The sequence below is a fragment of the Megalobrama amblycephala genome, linkage group LG3 (genome assembly GCF_018812025.1).
Source record: "Megalobrama amblycephala isolate DHTTF-2021 linkage group LG3, ASM1881202v1, whole genome shotgun sequence".
NCBI classification, from domain to species: domain Eukaryota; kingdom Metazoa; phylum Chordata; class Actinopteri; order Cypriniformes; family Xenocyprididae; genus Megalobrama; species Megalobrama amblycephala.
In genome coordinates, this window is record NC_063046.1 from 57,342,751 (window position 1) to 57,355,256 (window position 12,506).

The 12,506-nt window shown below is 36.0% G+C and overlaps 1 protein-coding gene across 1 annotated transcript; it reads left to right on the forward strand.

Annotated features, from left to right (window-relative positions):
- Positions 1-5,761: 5,761 nt before the first annotated feature.
- Positions 5,762-12,140, forward strand: LOC125264194 (carcinoembryonic antigen-related cell adhesion molecule 5-like). Its single transcript, XM_048183397.1, has 4 exons — positions 5,762-5,893; positions 9,978-10,013; positions 11,243-11,503; positions 11,616-12,140. The coding sequence occupies exons 1-4, from the start codon at positions 5,863-5,865 to the stop codon at positions 12,056-12,058; spliced, it is 771 nt and encodes a 256-aa protein (XP_048039354.1). The 5' UTR covers positions 5,762-5,862; the 3' UTR covers positions 12,059-12,140.
- Positions 12,141-12,506: the final 366 nt, after the last annotated feature.

Sequence of the window (12,506 nt, forward strand, 5' to 3'; positions counted from 1 at the left end):
TATAAGAAACAGCTGGAGGACCAATTTGCAACTTATTAGGTCAATTGGCAACATGATTGGGTATAAAAAGAGCCTCTCAGAGTGGCAGTGTCTCTCAGAAGTCAAGATGGGCAGAGGATCACCAATTCCCCCAATGCTGTGGCGAAAAATAGTGGAGCAATATAAGAAAGGAGTTTCTCAGAGAAAAATTGCAAAGAGTTTGAAGTTATCATCATCTACAGTGCATAATATCATCCAAAGATTCAGAGAATCTGGAACAATCTATGTGCGTAAGGGTGAAGGCCGGAAAACCATACTGGATGCCCGTGATCTTCGGGCCCTTAGACGGCACTGCATCACATACAGGAATGCTACTGTAATGGAAATCACAACATGGGTTCAGGAATACTTCCAAAAAACATTGCTAGTGAACACAATCCACCGTGCCATTCGCCATTGCCGGCTAAAACTCTATAGGTCAAAAAAGAAGCCATATCTAAACATGATCCAGAAGCGCAGACATTTTCTCTGGGCCAAGGCTCATTTAAAATGGACTGTGGCAAAGTGGAAAACTGTTCTGTGGTCAGACGAATCAAAATTTGAAGTTCTTTTTGGAAAACTGGGACGCCATGTCATCCGGACTAAAGAGGACAAGGACAACCCAAGTTGTTATCAGCGCTCAGTTCAGAAGCCTGCATCTCTGATGGTATGGGGTTGCGTGAGTGCGTGTGGCATGGGCAGCTTACACATCTGGAAAGGCACCATCAATGCTGAAAGGTATATCCAAGTTCTAGAACAACATATGCTCCCATCCAGACATCGTCTCTTTCAGGGAAGACCTTGCATTTTCCAGCATGACAATGTCAGACCACATACTGCATCAATTACAACATCATGGCTGCATAGAAGAAAGATCCGGGTACTGAAGTGGCCAGCCTGCAGTCCAGATCTTTCACCCATAGAAAACATTTGGCGCATCATAGAGAGGAAGATGTGACAAAGAAGACCTAAGACAGTTGAGCAACTAGAAGCCTGTATTAGACAAGAATGGGACAATATTCTTATTCCTAAAATTGAGCAACTTGTCACCTCAGTTCCCAGACATTTGCAGACTGTTATAAAAAGAAGAGGGGATGCCACACAGTGGTAAACATGGCCTTGTCCCAACTTTTTTGTTGATGCCATGAAATTTAAAATCAACTTATTTTTCCCTTAAAATGATAAATTTTCTCAGTTTAAACATTTGATATGTCATCTATGTTGTATTCTGAATAAAATATTGACATTTGAAACTTCCACATCATTGCATTCTGTTTTTTTTTTTTTTTTTTTTTTTTTTCACAATTTGTACAGTGTCCCAACTTTTTTGGAATCGGGTTTGTACATTGATTACCTTCACTGCATTTACAGTACCGGTCAAAATTAAGGTTTTTTTTAATGTTTTGAAAGTCTCTTAACCTCACCAAGGCTGTACAACTGTACACTGTACAAACAAACTCAACAAAGGACTCTTCAAACAGGTAATAGACACACGTACAATATACAATGAACAATATCAGAACCCCCCCCCCCAAAAAAAAACAATGCAATAAACCACAAGCAAAACAACCAAATAGCAAAGCGAATTGAGCCAAACAGCTGGAAATGCGGAGGAGATACAGGGGTTTTAACCGGGGCGTTGAAAGATGATTGGCGGCGTGAAACGGGGACGTCATCAGAGGAACAGGCTGATGGACCAATAGGATCTGGAACACACAAGACAAGACTACCACACATACATAAACATGACACGCAGCATGCGTAACACACCTGTTCACCACTCATTTTCGTCAGCTGAAAACTCTCTTGAAATGTGTTTTGATGCATATTTCTATCTTTTATTTCCTCTATTCCATTGCATTTATATGTTCTTGTAAAGCGCTTTGAGGTGCAACTTTTAAAGGCACTGTAAAATAAAGTTTATTATTATTATCATTATCATTATAAACGCATGTTTCGGGGCTTCACTCGGGGGACTAGTGTAAATTGACCCATAGCAAAGTGCCATATGCTGTTTCGGAAGAGGAAGTTGCTCAACTGCATTTGTGAGAAAATCAAGCTGAGAGATCTCATAAAAAGGCAAGTGTCTTACAATCGTAACAGAGAGGTGTGCGTATGTATGCACTAGATTTGGTATTTGTTCAAAGGTTACATGCCATTTGTAGGATGGTTTGTATTTATTTGTGAAATATGGTGTAGGTGCTTTTATTTACAGTTTTTCTCAATTGCTAAAACACAATTTCTGAAACCTTGCTCCATTTTCTGAAACCATTAAACACAAAACCTCATCTTCAAGCACTATATACAAAACCTCTGACTCATCTTGCAAAATGAAACTTTCGCCTCAAAACAGTTTTACCTGTGTTCAAAATCAAGCACTGCTCTCAAATCATAAAAGTGATCAAAGTGATATACACTATCAAGCAGTCAGTAAACAATACACCAAAAAAACAGAAAACACATTGTTAAAAACATATAGTTCTCAGGGAGAAGTACATTTTTAATCTCAAAACAAATGTAATATTTCTCCGTCATTGTCTTTTGATGAATGAAAACATGTTCATGTACATAGTAGCTCAAAATTGATCAGAAATTACTACTCTGCTTTGCTCATTGCAATTTTTTATTTTCTTCCTTCTCCTCTTTCTTTCCCTCCTCCTCTTCCGTTTTTCTTTTCCTCCTCCTCCTCCTACTCTTTCTTGCCCTCCTCATCCTCCTCTTTCTTGACCTCCCCATCCTCCTTTCTTTCCCTCCTCCTCCTCTTCCTCCTCCTCCTCCTCCTCCTCCTCTTCCTCCTCCTCCTCTTTCTTTCCATCCTCCTCCTCCTCTTCCTCTCCCTCCTCCTCCTCCTCCTCCTCTTTCTTGCCCTCCTCCTCTTCCTCCTCGTCGCCCACCTCACATACTCACTCGTCCTCGTCCTCTCACATTGTTTCTTCTATCTATTCTCAGACTTTCCCCTTCCCACCTTCAACAACCTGTTTGCTCGCTGAACTGGCTTATATTGGTTGTGTCACATCATTTGAAAAAGGTTACATCAATTTTGAGTGGTTGTGTTCAATCAATGACATCTGTTCTTTGTTTGTATTTGATTGTTGCCACTTGTGTTTACCAGTATGGATGACATGTGCATTAGAGTGCAGAATGTGTTTTGAGAATGAGAATGTGTTTAGAGTTTTGCTGAAATGTCTAAGTGAGATCTTCAAATTGTGTTTTACCATGTGAAATGGTTTAAAGGTGCCCTAGAATTAAATATTGAATTTATATTGGCATAGTTGAATAACAAGAGTTCAGTACATGGAAAAGACATACACTGAGTTTCAAACTCCATTGTTTCCTCCTCCTTATATAAATCTCATTTGTTTAAAAGACCTCAGAGGAACAGGCGAATCTCAACATAACACCGACTGTTACATAATAGTCAGGATCATTAATATGTACGCCCCCAATATTTGCATATGCCAGCCCGTGATCAAGCCATTACACAAGGGCAGAACGTCTGGATGTGCACAGCTGAATCATCAGACTAGGTAAGCAAGCAAGAACAATAGCGAAAAATGGCAGATGGAGCAATAATAACTGACAGGATCCATGATATCATGATATTTTTAGTGATATTTGTGAATTGTCTTTCTAAATGTTTCGTTAGCATGTTGCTAATGTACTGTTAAATGTGGTTAAAGTTACCATCGTTTATTACTGTATTCACGGAGACAAGAGAGCCGTCGCTATTTTCATTTTTAAACACTTGCAGTCTGTATAATGCATAAACAAGGAGCACGAGAATCAAAGGGGCCGCAACCTATATATCGGTGCATAGTTAATGATGCCCCAAAATAGGCAGTTAAAAAAAATTAATAAAAAAAAAATCTATGGGGTATTTTGAGCTGAAACTTCACAGACACATTCAGGGGACACCTTAGACTTATATTACATCTTTTAAAAAGAAGTTCTAGAGCACCTTTAAGGTATTGACAACAGACTGCACAATTAGCTAAATGAGGTCAGGCAACTGAGAACTTTGTTCAGCCAATAGGTTTTAGTGTTTTAGCAATTGAGAAAAACTGTATATTTGTAAAACACAATACATATATTTGTTACTCCTCTGCGTTTTCACTCAAAATGACCTTTGTATTTGCACATCACTTCTGTTTGTTTGTGAGTCGAGTTTTCCTTTGCAAAGCAGATCGTGGTTGTCTTAAAAATGCTTGATTTCTTTGTTTAATTATGGCATAATATTAACTCCATAGGATTTGTGTGTAGAGATTTTCAGTGACAGTTCAACAAATCTGACTCATGTGTCAAAACAGGGGAATTGTGTTTATAGTTTAGAGAAATGGGTGTGCTTTCTGATAAATGGCTCTATGGTATTAAAATTTTAGTTTATTGCCTGGTTATAGTCTTTAAGCCAGTGGTCTCAAACTGCCGGCCCGCGGGCCATTTACGGCCCGCCCACCCCCTCTACCCGGCCGCAACTGATCTCAAAAATAAAACATAATCCGGCCCGCTAAATTATTATTATTATGATTATTATTCTCTAGTTGCTACCTGTCTGATATGCAAAAGTCGCCGTTGGGGCATTCACATATCGCGTCACATAAGCGGCCGCGCCGCGTTCTATTCCTTTCCAATGCGCTTTCGCTCCAGTGGCGTCTGTCGTTGCTATGCAACCATGAGCCGCGCTCTCAATCGCTTCTATTATGACGCGCTTGCCTAAATTACAGTAAAAGCACTCGACTTTAAGTCACGAGCGCCGATTTAAACCACCGAAACGCGTCCGAGGCAGCCATTAAACGTTACCGATGCTCAAACGGCATCTTGGACAAATGTGGCCCAGCTGTGTGAGCAGAAGCGCTGCAGGTGTCTGTCAAGAAACAGAGGAGTGTACAAATGTATTCAGGGATTGTATTTGTTCAGTACAGTGTTGTTCAGTGCAAGATTTTAATGTTATTTAAGCTAACATAAAGTAAGGGAAAATACTTCCACTAGATGTTAAAAACTAATAATGTATGTAACAATGAGAGATTTTTATTTTTTTGGCAAAATAAAGTTGATATATAGCTCCAGTTTTTTTTGTTTATTTCTGACCCCTCCACGCCAAAAGTGTTACGGGTTTTGTTCCTAAATTACTGATTTTTTATTCCATATATCTTGTTGGATGTGAGAAGTCGCACCAGACTATTTCAATTAATAGTATTATATTAGTAATAGTATTATATTACACTCTGTAACAATGAGAGAGACACTGCTGTTTACATTTAGTATGTTAAATAAGATATAGTATAGATATAAAAAATATTTTAGTAGGCCTAATGAAATTTGAAGTAAATGAGAAATAATGCAAAGGAAAGTAAATTTTCTGAAATGTTGCGCTTTCTTGCGCTTGAAGGATAATATGGCCCTCCTATGAGGTGTCAATCACAGAAACGGCCCCCCGACAATTTGAGTTTGAGACCCCTGCTTTAAGCAATCGAGAAAAACTGTAATATAAAGTGCGACCAAAAATTAAGAAGCAAAAATTAACATTTCAGTATTTATTACATTTATTGACATGATAGATCATGCTGATGTTTCTCTGCACTTCTAAACCGCAAGCCTTTTCTCACCTTTTCATGCCGCATTGAAACACAATGTCTATATAAAACAAAAGCGTGGGGGTCCATTCACACTTCACTTTGTGTTCCAGTGACATCATATACTTTGTCTCTAAATAAAGCCTGCCTACACCTGTGAATTTGCAGGATTACAGGCTGCAAGGTTATTTCTGCATCTTTCGTTTTTGCAAATTGCCATATGTGAAATTATCCACAATACTTGACTTTGATAGTCTATTATTAATAGAATACTATGGAAATTGGTGCACTTTTGCTAATGCTCGGTAAGTATTATTTTCTATTTCTATTATTTTGTTTATTAAAATAAATATTATTTTAAAAATTAACCATAAGTGTTTTATCCAGAGCATCAACATAAGTGATTTATCCTAACAACCCAGTTTTATTTTTATTTTTTAAATGTGTACAACACAGCAACATCTGACAAAAAAAAAATAAAAAAAAATAAAATAAGTCTATAAACAAAGCTATTTGAAATATAAATATGTAGGGCAGTTATTGTCTTTTTTCGGTAAAATGGCAATAGAGCGTGTGGCTTTAACCACAGTGCTGCTTCAACACATCTTGTGCTACACTCTCAAAAATATTTCTAAAATATTTCAAAAAAATTTTATTGGCATTGATGGCTCCATCAATGGAAACTTTCAATTCCATATAAAAGGTTTATGGTTCGAAAATGTTCTTCACTCTTTGTTCACAATGGTTCACTTTCAAGTAATGGTTTATTTCAAGTGTACATCAAGGAAAACAATGTGAGTAAAATGCATGTTGGCTTTGTGCTTCATACGCTATATGCTTTGTTTCTTGACTGTATTATCTCCCTCATCATTGTCTCTAAAACCATTTTGAGAGGATGGGCTCCCCATGCTGGTTCTTACTACTCAGTTCTTACCAAACTTTCTTTCATGACTTATCTAGGATGTATTTCTTTGTCCCACTTACCTGAAGGCAAATTGGGAGTAATAAAGAGGTCATACAATACATTTTAAATATACCTTTTTTTCCATTCTGAGATCCACTTATAATGCTGGTCAAGGTTTTTTCACCCCAAATAGTCATAATTTAGTTGTCTAAATATTCCACACTGTAAAAAGTAATACGCTAGATCTACTACATAAAATTTTGACAACGGATTACAAGCAATATTATTATTTAAATTCAGCAAATAGAATTCAGTTAGAGTTAATCAAATGAATTACTAAAATGTCAACCATTTAAAATGAGTAAAACATAAAACTTTTTATGTCAGTTTGAGTTTTTTGTAATGGTGTTTGCTAATTTTGCACATTTTAAATGATTGACTTTTAAGTAATTAATTTGATTAATTCTAACTCAATGCTTATATGTTGAATTTAATTAATAATATTACTTGTAATCTGTTGCTACAATTTTATTGAGTAGATAGAGTGTATTACTTTTTACAGTGCACTGTAACCCTTAAAATCAAATGGGCCAACTTTGATACTGTACTTTATAGACTTTGTAATGCAAATGTTTTCTTGAAGTGTTAAATGTATTTGATCTCAGCAATTCTGTCATGACAACTCTCGGAGTGTTTGGTATGGTAATGGATATGACAATGTAGATATATTTGGTCTTGGCGGAATAGATCTGCTACGCTGCTGCTGCTTAATTGCTGCTGCTGCTGTTGATTATTGCTGCTGCTGCAGAGCAAGTACGGAACTTTCTACTGCCAATACATACACGACCCGCTGCTGTGAGCAAGTAAGACATGCTGCTGCTGTACAATATAGCGTACATGAATAACCCCCCAACAGAGCAGGTGACATGATATTGGACAATACAAGCCCAGAGATGTCAGAGATCCCCCATCAATGCAAAAGGCAAGATGATGATTCACCCTAACCCCCCAGCAGATCTACCGCCAAAACATATGTACTGCTGCTGCTCCGAAGAGCCATAGGAACCGTGTGTATGCCATCTATGTGTGCCTGGCCCATTTTTGCCACAAGAAGTAATTCTGGGCTGTAAGGCTTGGCTCTAGTGGCCTATTAGACTATGTGTGCCTGGGCTACCACGCCCAATGGCTTAGCTCTAGTGGCCTATGTCTATGTGTGTCTGAGCCAAAAGGCTCAAACATACCAATTAGAACACACATTATGTGTGGCTTTAACAAATGGTAAAACGTTGCAGGCTAATAGAGATAAGAAACTCTCCACGACCACCTGAGCAAACAATAGTATAATGATGTAGCATCGTTTGATAATGTCATTGTAACCCTGTATACTCCTAAAAAGTAAACTCATTTGGATGAACGGAAAATTAATGAGCATGACTCCAACATGCATCAGCTGACCCAGCCTGAACACGTAGGTACATGAAACATCAGCCTTGAAGAGTTGTTGAAGTTGTACAAAATACTTGCTGTAGCTTCGTTAGAATGTGATACAAAAGCGAAACCTGTTTCCATTTAAAGTTCAGCAAGCTTGTCTCTGTATCATTATATACATGCATATGCGCTAGCTGCTAAAATGCTTAGTAATTCTCTCTAAGCATTAAACAGACTGTTGATATGACATAGAATTGATAAAGCAGACTACGCAAAAATGCACAGTGATATAGTGTAAAACCCATGTACTTATCTTAGATGATTTCTGAAGCACGCTGCGCTACTAAGCAATGCTAACTCATGTATTTAAAGATTAAGCACGCAAACTCATTGGCTACTAATACAGCAGGAACCAATAATCTGTGACCTATAGATAATGATGTGATAATTAGCAGGTGTGTTAAAGGTCCTATTAGTCTGCGCCATCTAGAGTTTCATGCCAGAACTTTGTATTTCAACAGTTGTAAAATGAGCTGGTCACTGGTCTCTTTTTAGCTGAAAAAGACTACTACGAGCAATGTTATATTAATACTATATATTAATAAAGCTCTGTAAACCAACATTTAATTAAAGAACTCTGATAAACTGAGCATATTAAAACAGTCAAACCTTGAAGAAAATATGATCAATTATTTTGTTATTTTTTGAAACAGATACAAAGACACGTTAACTATCAAACAGAACTAATTCATGTCAAAAGCATATGGGCTGATGATGCTTAACATTTTAATTTTGTTTATAGGGAATGTATTAAATGTTTAAAGGTATCCTCGTTTCCTTTACTTGTTTCCTTTCCTCTCGTCTTAGCTCCACCCCATTGGGATGCAAGGGATACACCTATGTGTCCTCGCTCATGACTCAGCTCTGTCACATTCTCTTTTTGCCAGCAGACTCTCCTCTGTTCTGTTTTTTTTTTTTTTTTAAATGGGTGATTCCCCGGAGGTTCAAGATTAAAGGGTTAGTTTACCCAAAAATAACATTTTTGTCAGAACCGATTGACATATTAAAAAAAAAAAAAAAAAAAAAAAAATAATAATAATAATAATAATAAAAAAAATGACAGTCTACCTTAACAATTTTGAATGACCTATTTGCCTAGTTTGTACGGAAGAGGATTAGGGCCAAGCAATAATAAAAAAATAAACCCATCTCGAGATTAAAGTTGTTAAATTTCAAGAAAAAAGTCGAGTTAAAATGTTGAGAATAAACTCGTTAAATTACGAGAACAAATTCGTTAAATTATGAGAAAAATGTTGTTAAATTTCGAGAAAAAAGTCGAGATAAAATGTTGAGAATAAACTCGTTAAATTACGAGAAAAAAACTTGTTAAATTATGAGAACAAATTCGTTAAATTATGAGAAAAATGTCGTTAAATTTCGAGAAAAAAGTCGAGATAAAATGTTGAGAATAAACTCGTTAAATTACGAGAAAAAACTTGTTAAATTACGAGAACAAATTCGTTAAATTATGAGAAAAATGTCGTTAAATTTCGAGAAAAAGTCGAGATAAAATGTTGAGAATAAACTCATTAAATTATGAGAATAAAGTCATTAAATTACCAGAAAAAAGTTGTTAAATTATGAGAACAAATTCGTAATTTAACGAATTTGTTCTCGTAAATTAACGCCTTTTTTCTCATAATTTCATGACTTTATTCTCAACATTTTATCTCGACTTTTTTCTCGTAATTTAACGAGTTTTTTCTAGAAATTTAACAACTTTAATATTATTGCTTGGCCCTAATCCTCTTCCGTAAGTTTGTCTAGTTTATGGTCCTGTGGAGTGACAAATTATTTTTAAAATGTACAATCCACGTAGCCTCTCAATTTAAGAGTTCATAAAGATGCATGCATAATAATTATAAATTGTCAAAATACTAAAATAGTTCAAGACAGAGTAGCGTGCCACACCACAGGACGTCACTAACACGTCACACACACTTTGTGCTGTATTAATGGAAATGCCTCATGTCTGCATGGGTTTCTCCCACTTTTAGTGCTGATGTCACCCACTCTGTCTGGATACACTCAAGGTGATGATTTATGCCATTTTTATCTAAAATATTCTTGTACGCTTCATTTGCATATATAAATATAGACTATTACTATTACTAACTGGGGAAAAAAAGTAAAGTGAGAAAGGAGAATTTTAATACAATTGTATAAAACAGTGTTCATGTTACACATATTGCATATTATTTATACACTAAAAAATATTTCAGTCTATCTACTTCAAAATGTCATGTTTAATTCAATGTTAATTATTATTTTAATTATTTGTGAATTTACCAGCCATTTCTGATTGAAAATTTACTTCAGTGTAATATTGTAATTATATTCACAGTGTGTAACATGCTTTAGATATCATTACACAATAATTGCAGATTATTAATTAAATACAAGTTATTTCTTAGTATCACTCACTTTCTTGTTTATGATTTTATTAATGCATGCTATCTAATAACATTTAATTAAAATTGTTACTTGCAACAGTTTCTCATCTCAAGACTTAAAGGTGTAAGTAAGTGATTTCTGAGAAATGCTGTTGAAAATTTAAATCAACATCTAAACAAACAATTTTGTGAATATTTGCAAGATATCTGTTCTGTGTGTGTCCTGAAAAAAAAAAAAGTGTTTGTACATAGTCCTGGCTGTGTAAATAGGAGAAAAATCAAAGTGGATTGGACCCACCGAGCACCAAAACACTCTTGTAGCCAAGCAGCAGTAGTGAATATGCTCATGATGGGGTAGTGGAGAGAGAGGGAGCAAGCAGAACATTTAGAAAGACTGTAGAAAGAGAGGTGGCTGAGATATTACCAATGAGGAAAAACTAGAGAAATATAATTGGAAAAAGAATGGTTATGTTCAGACAAGAGCTAGGACCCATATTAATATTGGAAAAGCTTACCTGCGCTGGAGAGACGTTAGAGAGCAGGAAGGCCTTGGTGCCGAGGTTGCTTTGTTTCTGCTCAAAATGTAACATTGTTTTTTTGCAGTTTCACAGAACCAAGAAATGCTGTTGTAGTTGTTGAATCACAGCTGATTCATCCTTAATTGTGTGAACCACCTGTTAGTGGTTACCTGTGTTGCACTGCATTCATGTTCATTATTTTGTGGCAGAGCAATTAAGGGAAGGGTGTGTTTGTTTGGGTGTAGAGTCATAAATCAACAGTATTTCTCAGAAATCGCTTTCTGCCCCTTTAAGTGTTTAAGTGTTTCACAATGTTTGTATGACAAAATTAACCTTAGTTTGATTTTTCAGCAAGACCAAAAGTTCAAGTGACTGTAATGCCTAGTGACCGTGTCTTCAGCGGAGAGACAGTCACTCTCAGATGTGACATAGAGGAAGAGGTTGACTGGACATACAGTTGGTATAAAGATGGTTTGATCACCCGCTGCACAGAGAGAGTGTATGAATTCACATCTTATGAGTCTGACAGTGGTAAATACACCTGTAGAGGAGAGAAGAAACAAGACTCGCACCAATCAGAGATCAGCGACTCTGTTACACTGACTGTATCAGGTTAATATAATATTCACACGCATTTCGCTAACATCATCGTTCAAGTACAAGTGTTTATTTCTGCATTATACACTCACGATTTTTTATTTATTTATTTATTTTTTATTCACAGATCTACCCAGAGCAACAATTACAGCAGATCCAGACAGGTCTGTGTTCATTGGAGAGACCATCTCTCTGAAGTGTGCAATAGAGTCTCATTACAATGACTGGAGATTTCAGTGGTCTAAATACAGCAGCACATTTGATGCAGGCGAGCCAGAGAAAATCACAAGCAGAGAGACTCTCACTATTGAGAAAGTTTCTATGTCTGATCAGGATAAATATCATTGTTGGGGAGATAGAGAGAACAGACCAATGAAATCCCAGCAGAGTGCAGCTTTTTCAATCAAAGTGGAAGGTGAGTGCTTTATTGTCTGTAACACTCATTCACCATTCAACCAATGGAATGATATTGTGACTATGTTTGTTAAACCAATTGGCAGATGGGAGGAGTGTATAAGAAAACAGATTGAAAACAATCAAAGAACCCATCCAATTATTAATAGTGAATGAGAGTCAGTGTTTTTGCATTTCCATTTGGTGCCACAAGGTGTACAGAAATTCCATGATACACTCCTTGTGAAAAATAACTGAGCTTCTTGTATAGAATGTACATTTGTGTACTTCAGATCTTAGAAGTATATTGCTATATAACATAAAATTAATTGTATAGAATGTGAAATTGTAGTGTACTTAAAGTCTTAAAATGTATATATATATATATATATATATATATATATATATATATATATATATATATATATATATATATATATAGCCAAGAAAAAACTAAAACATCTAAAACTTACAGTAGCTAATTGCATTTTATTTAAAGGGATAGTTCACCCAAAAATGAAAATTTGATGTTTATCTGCTTACCTCCAGCTCATCCAAGATGTAGATTTATACAGTATTTATATCAATTTTTACCTCTAATACACCACCAGTTGGTCATAGTGGT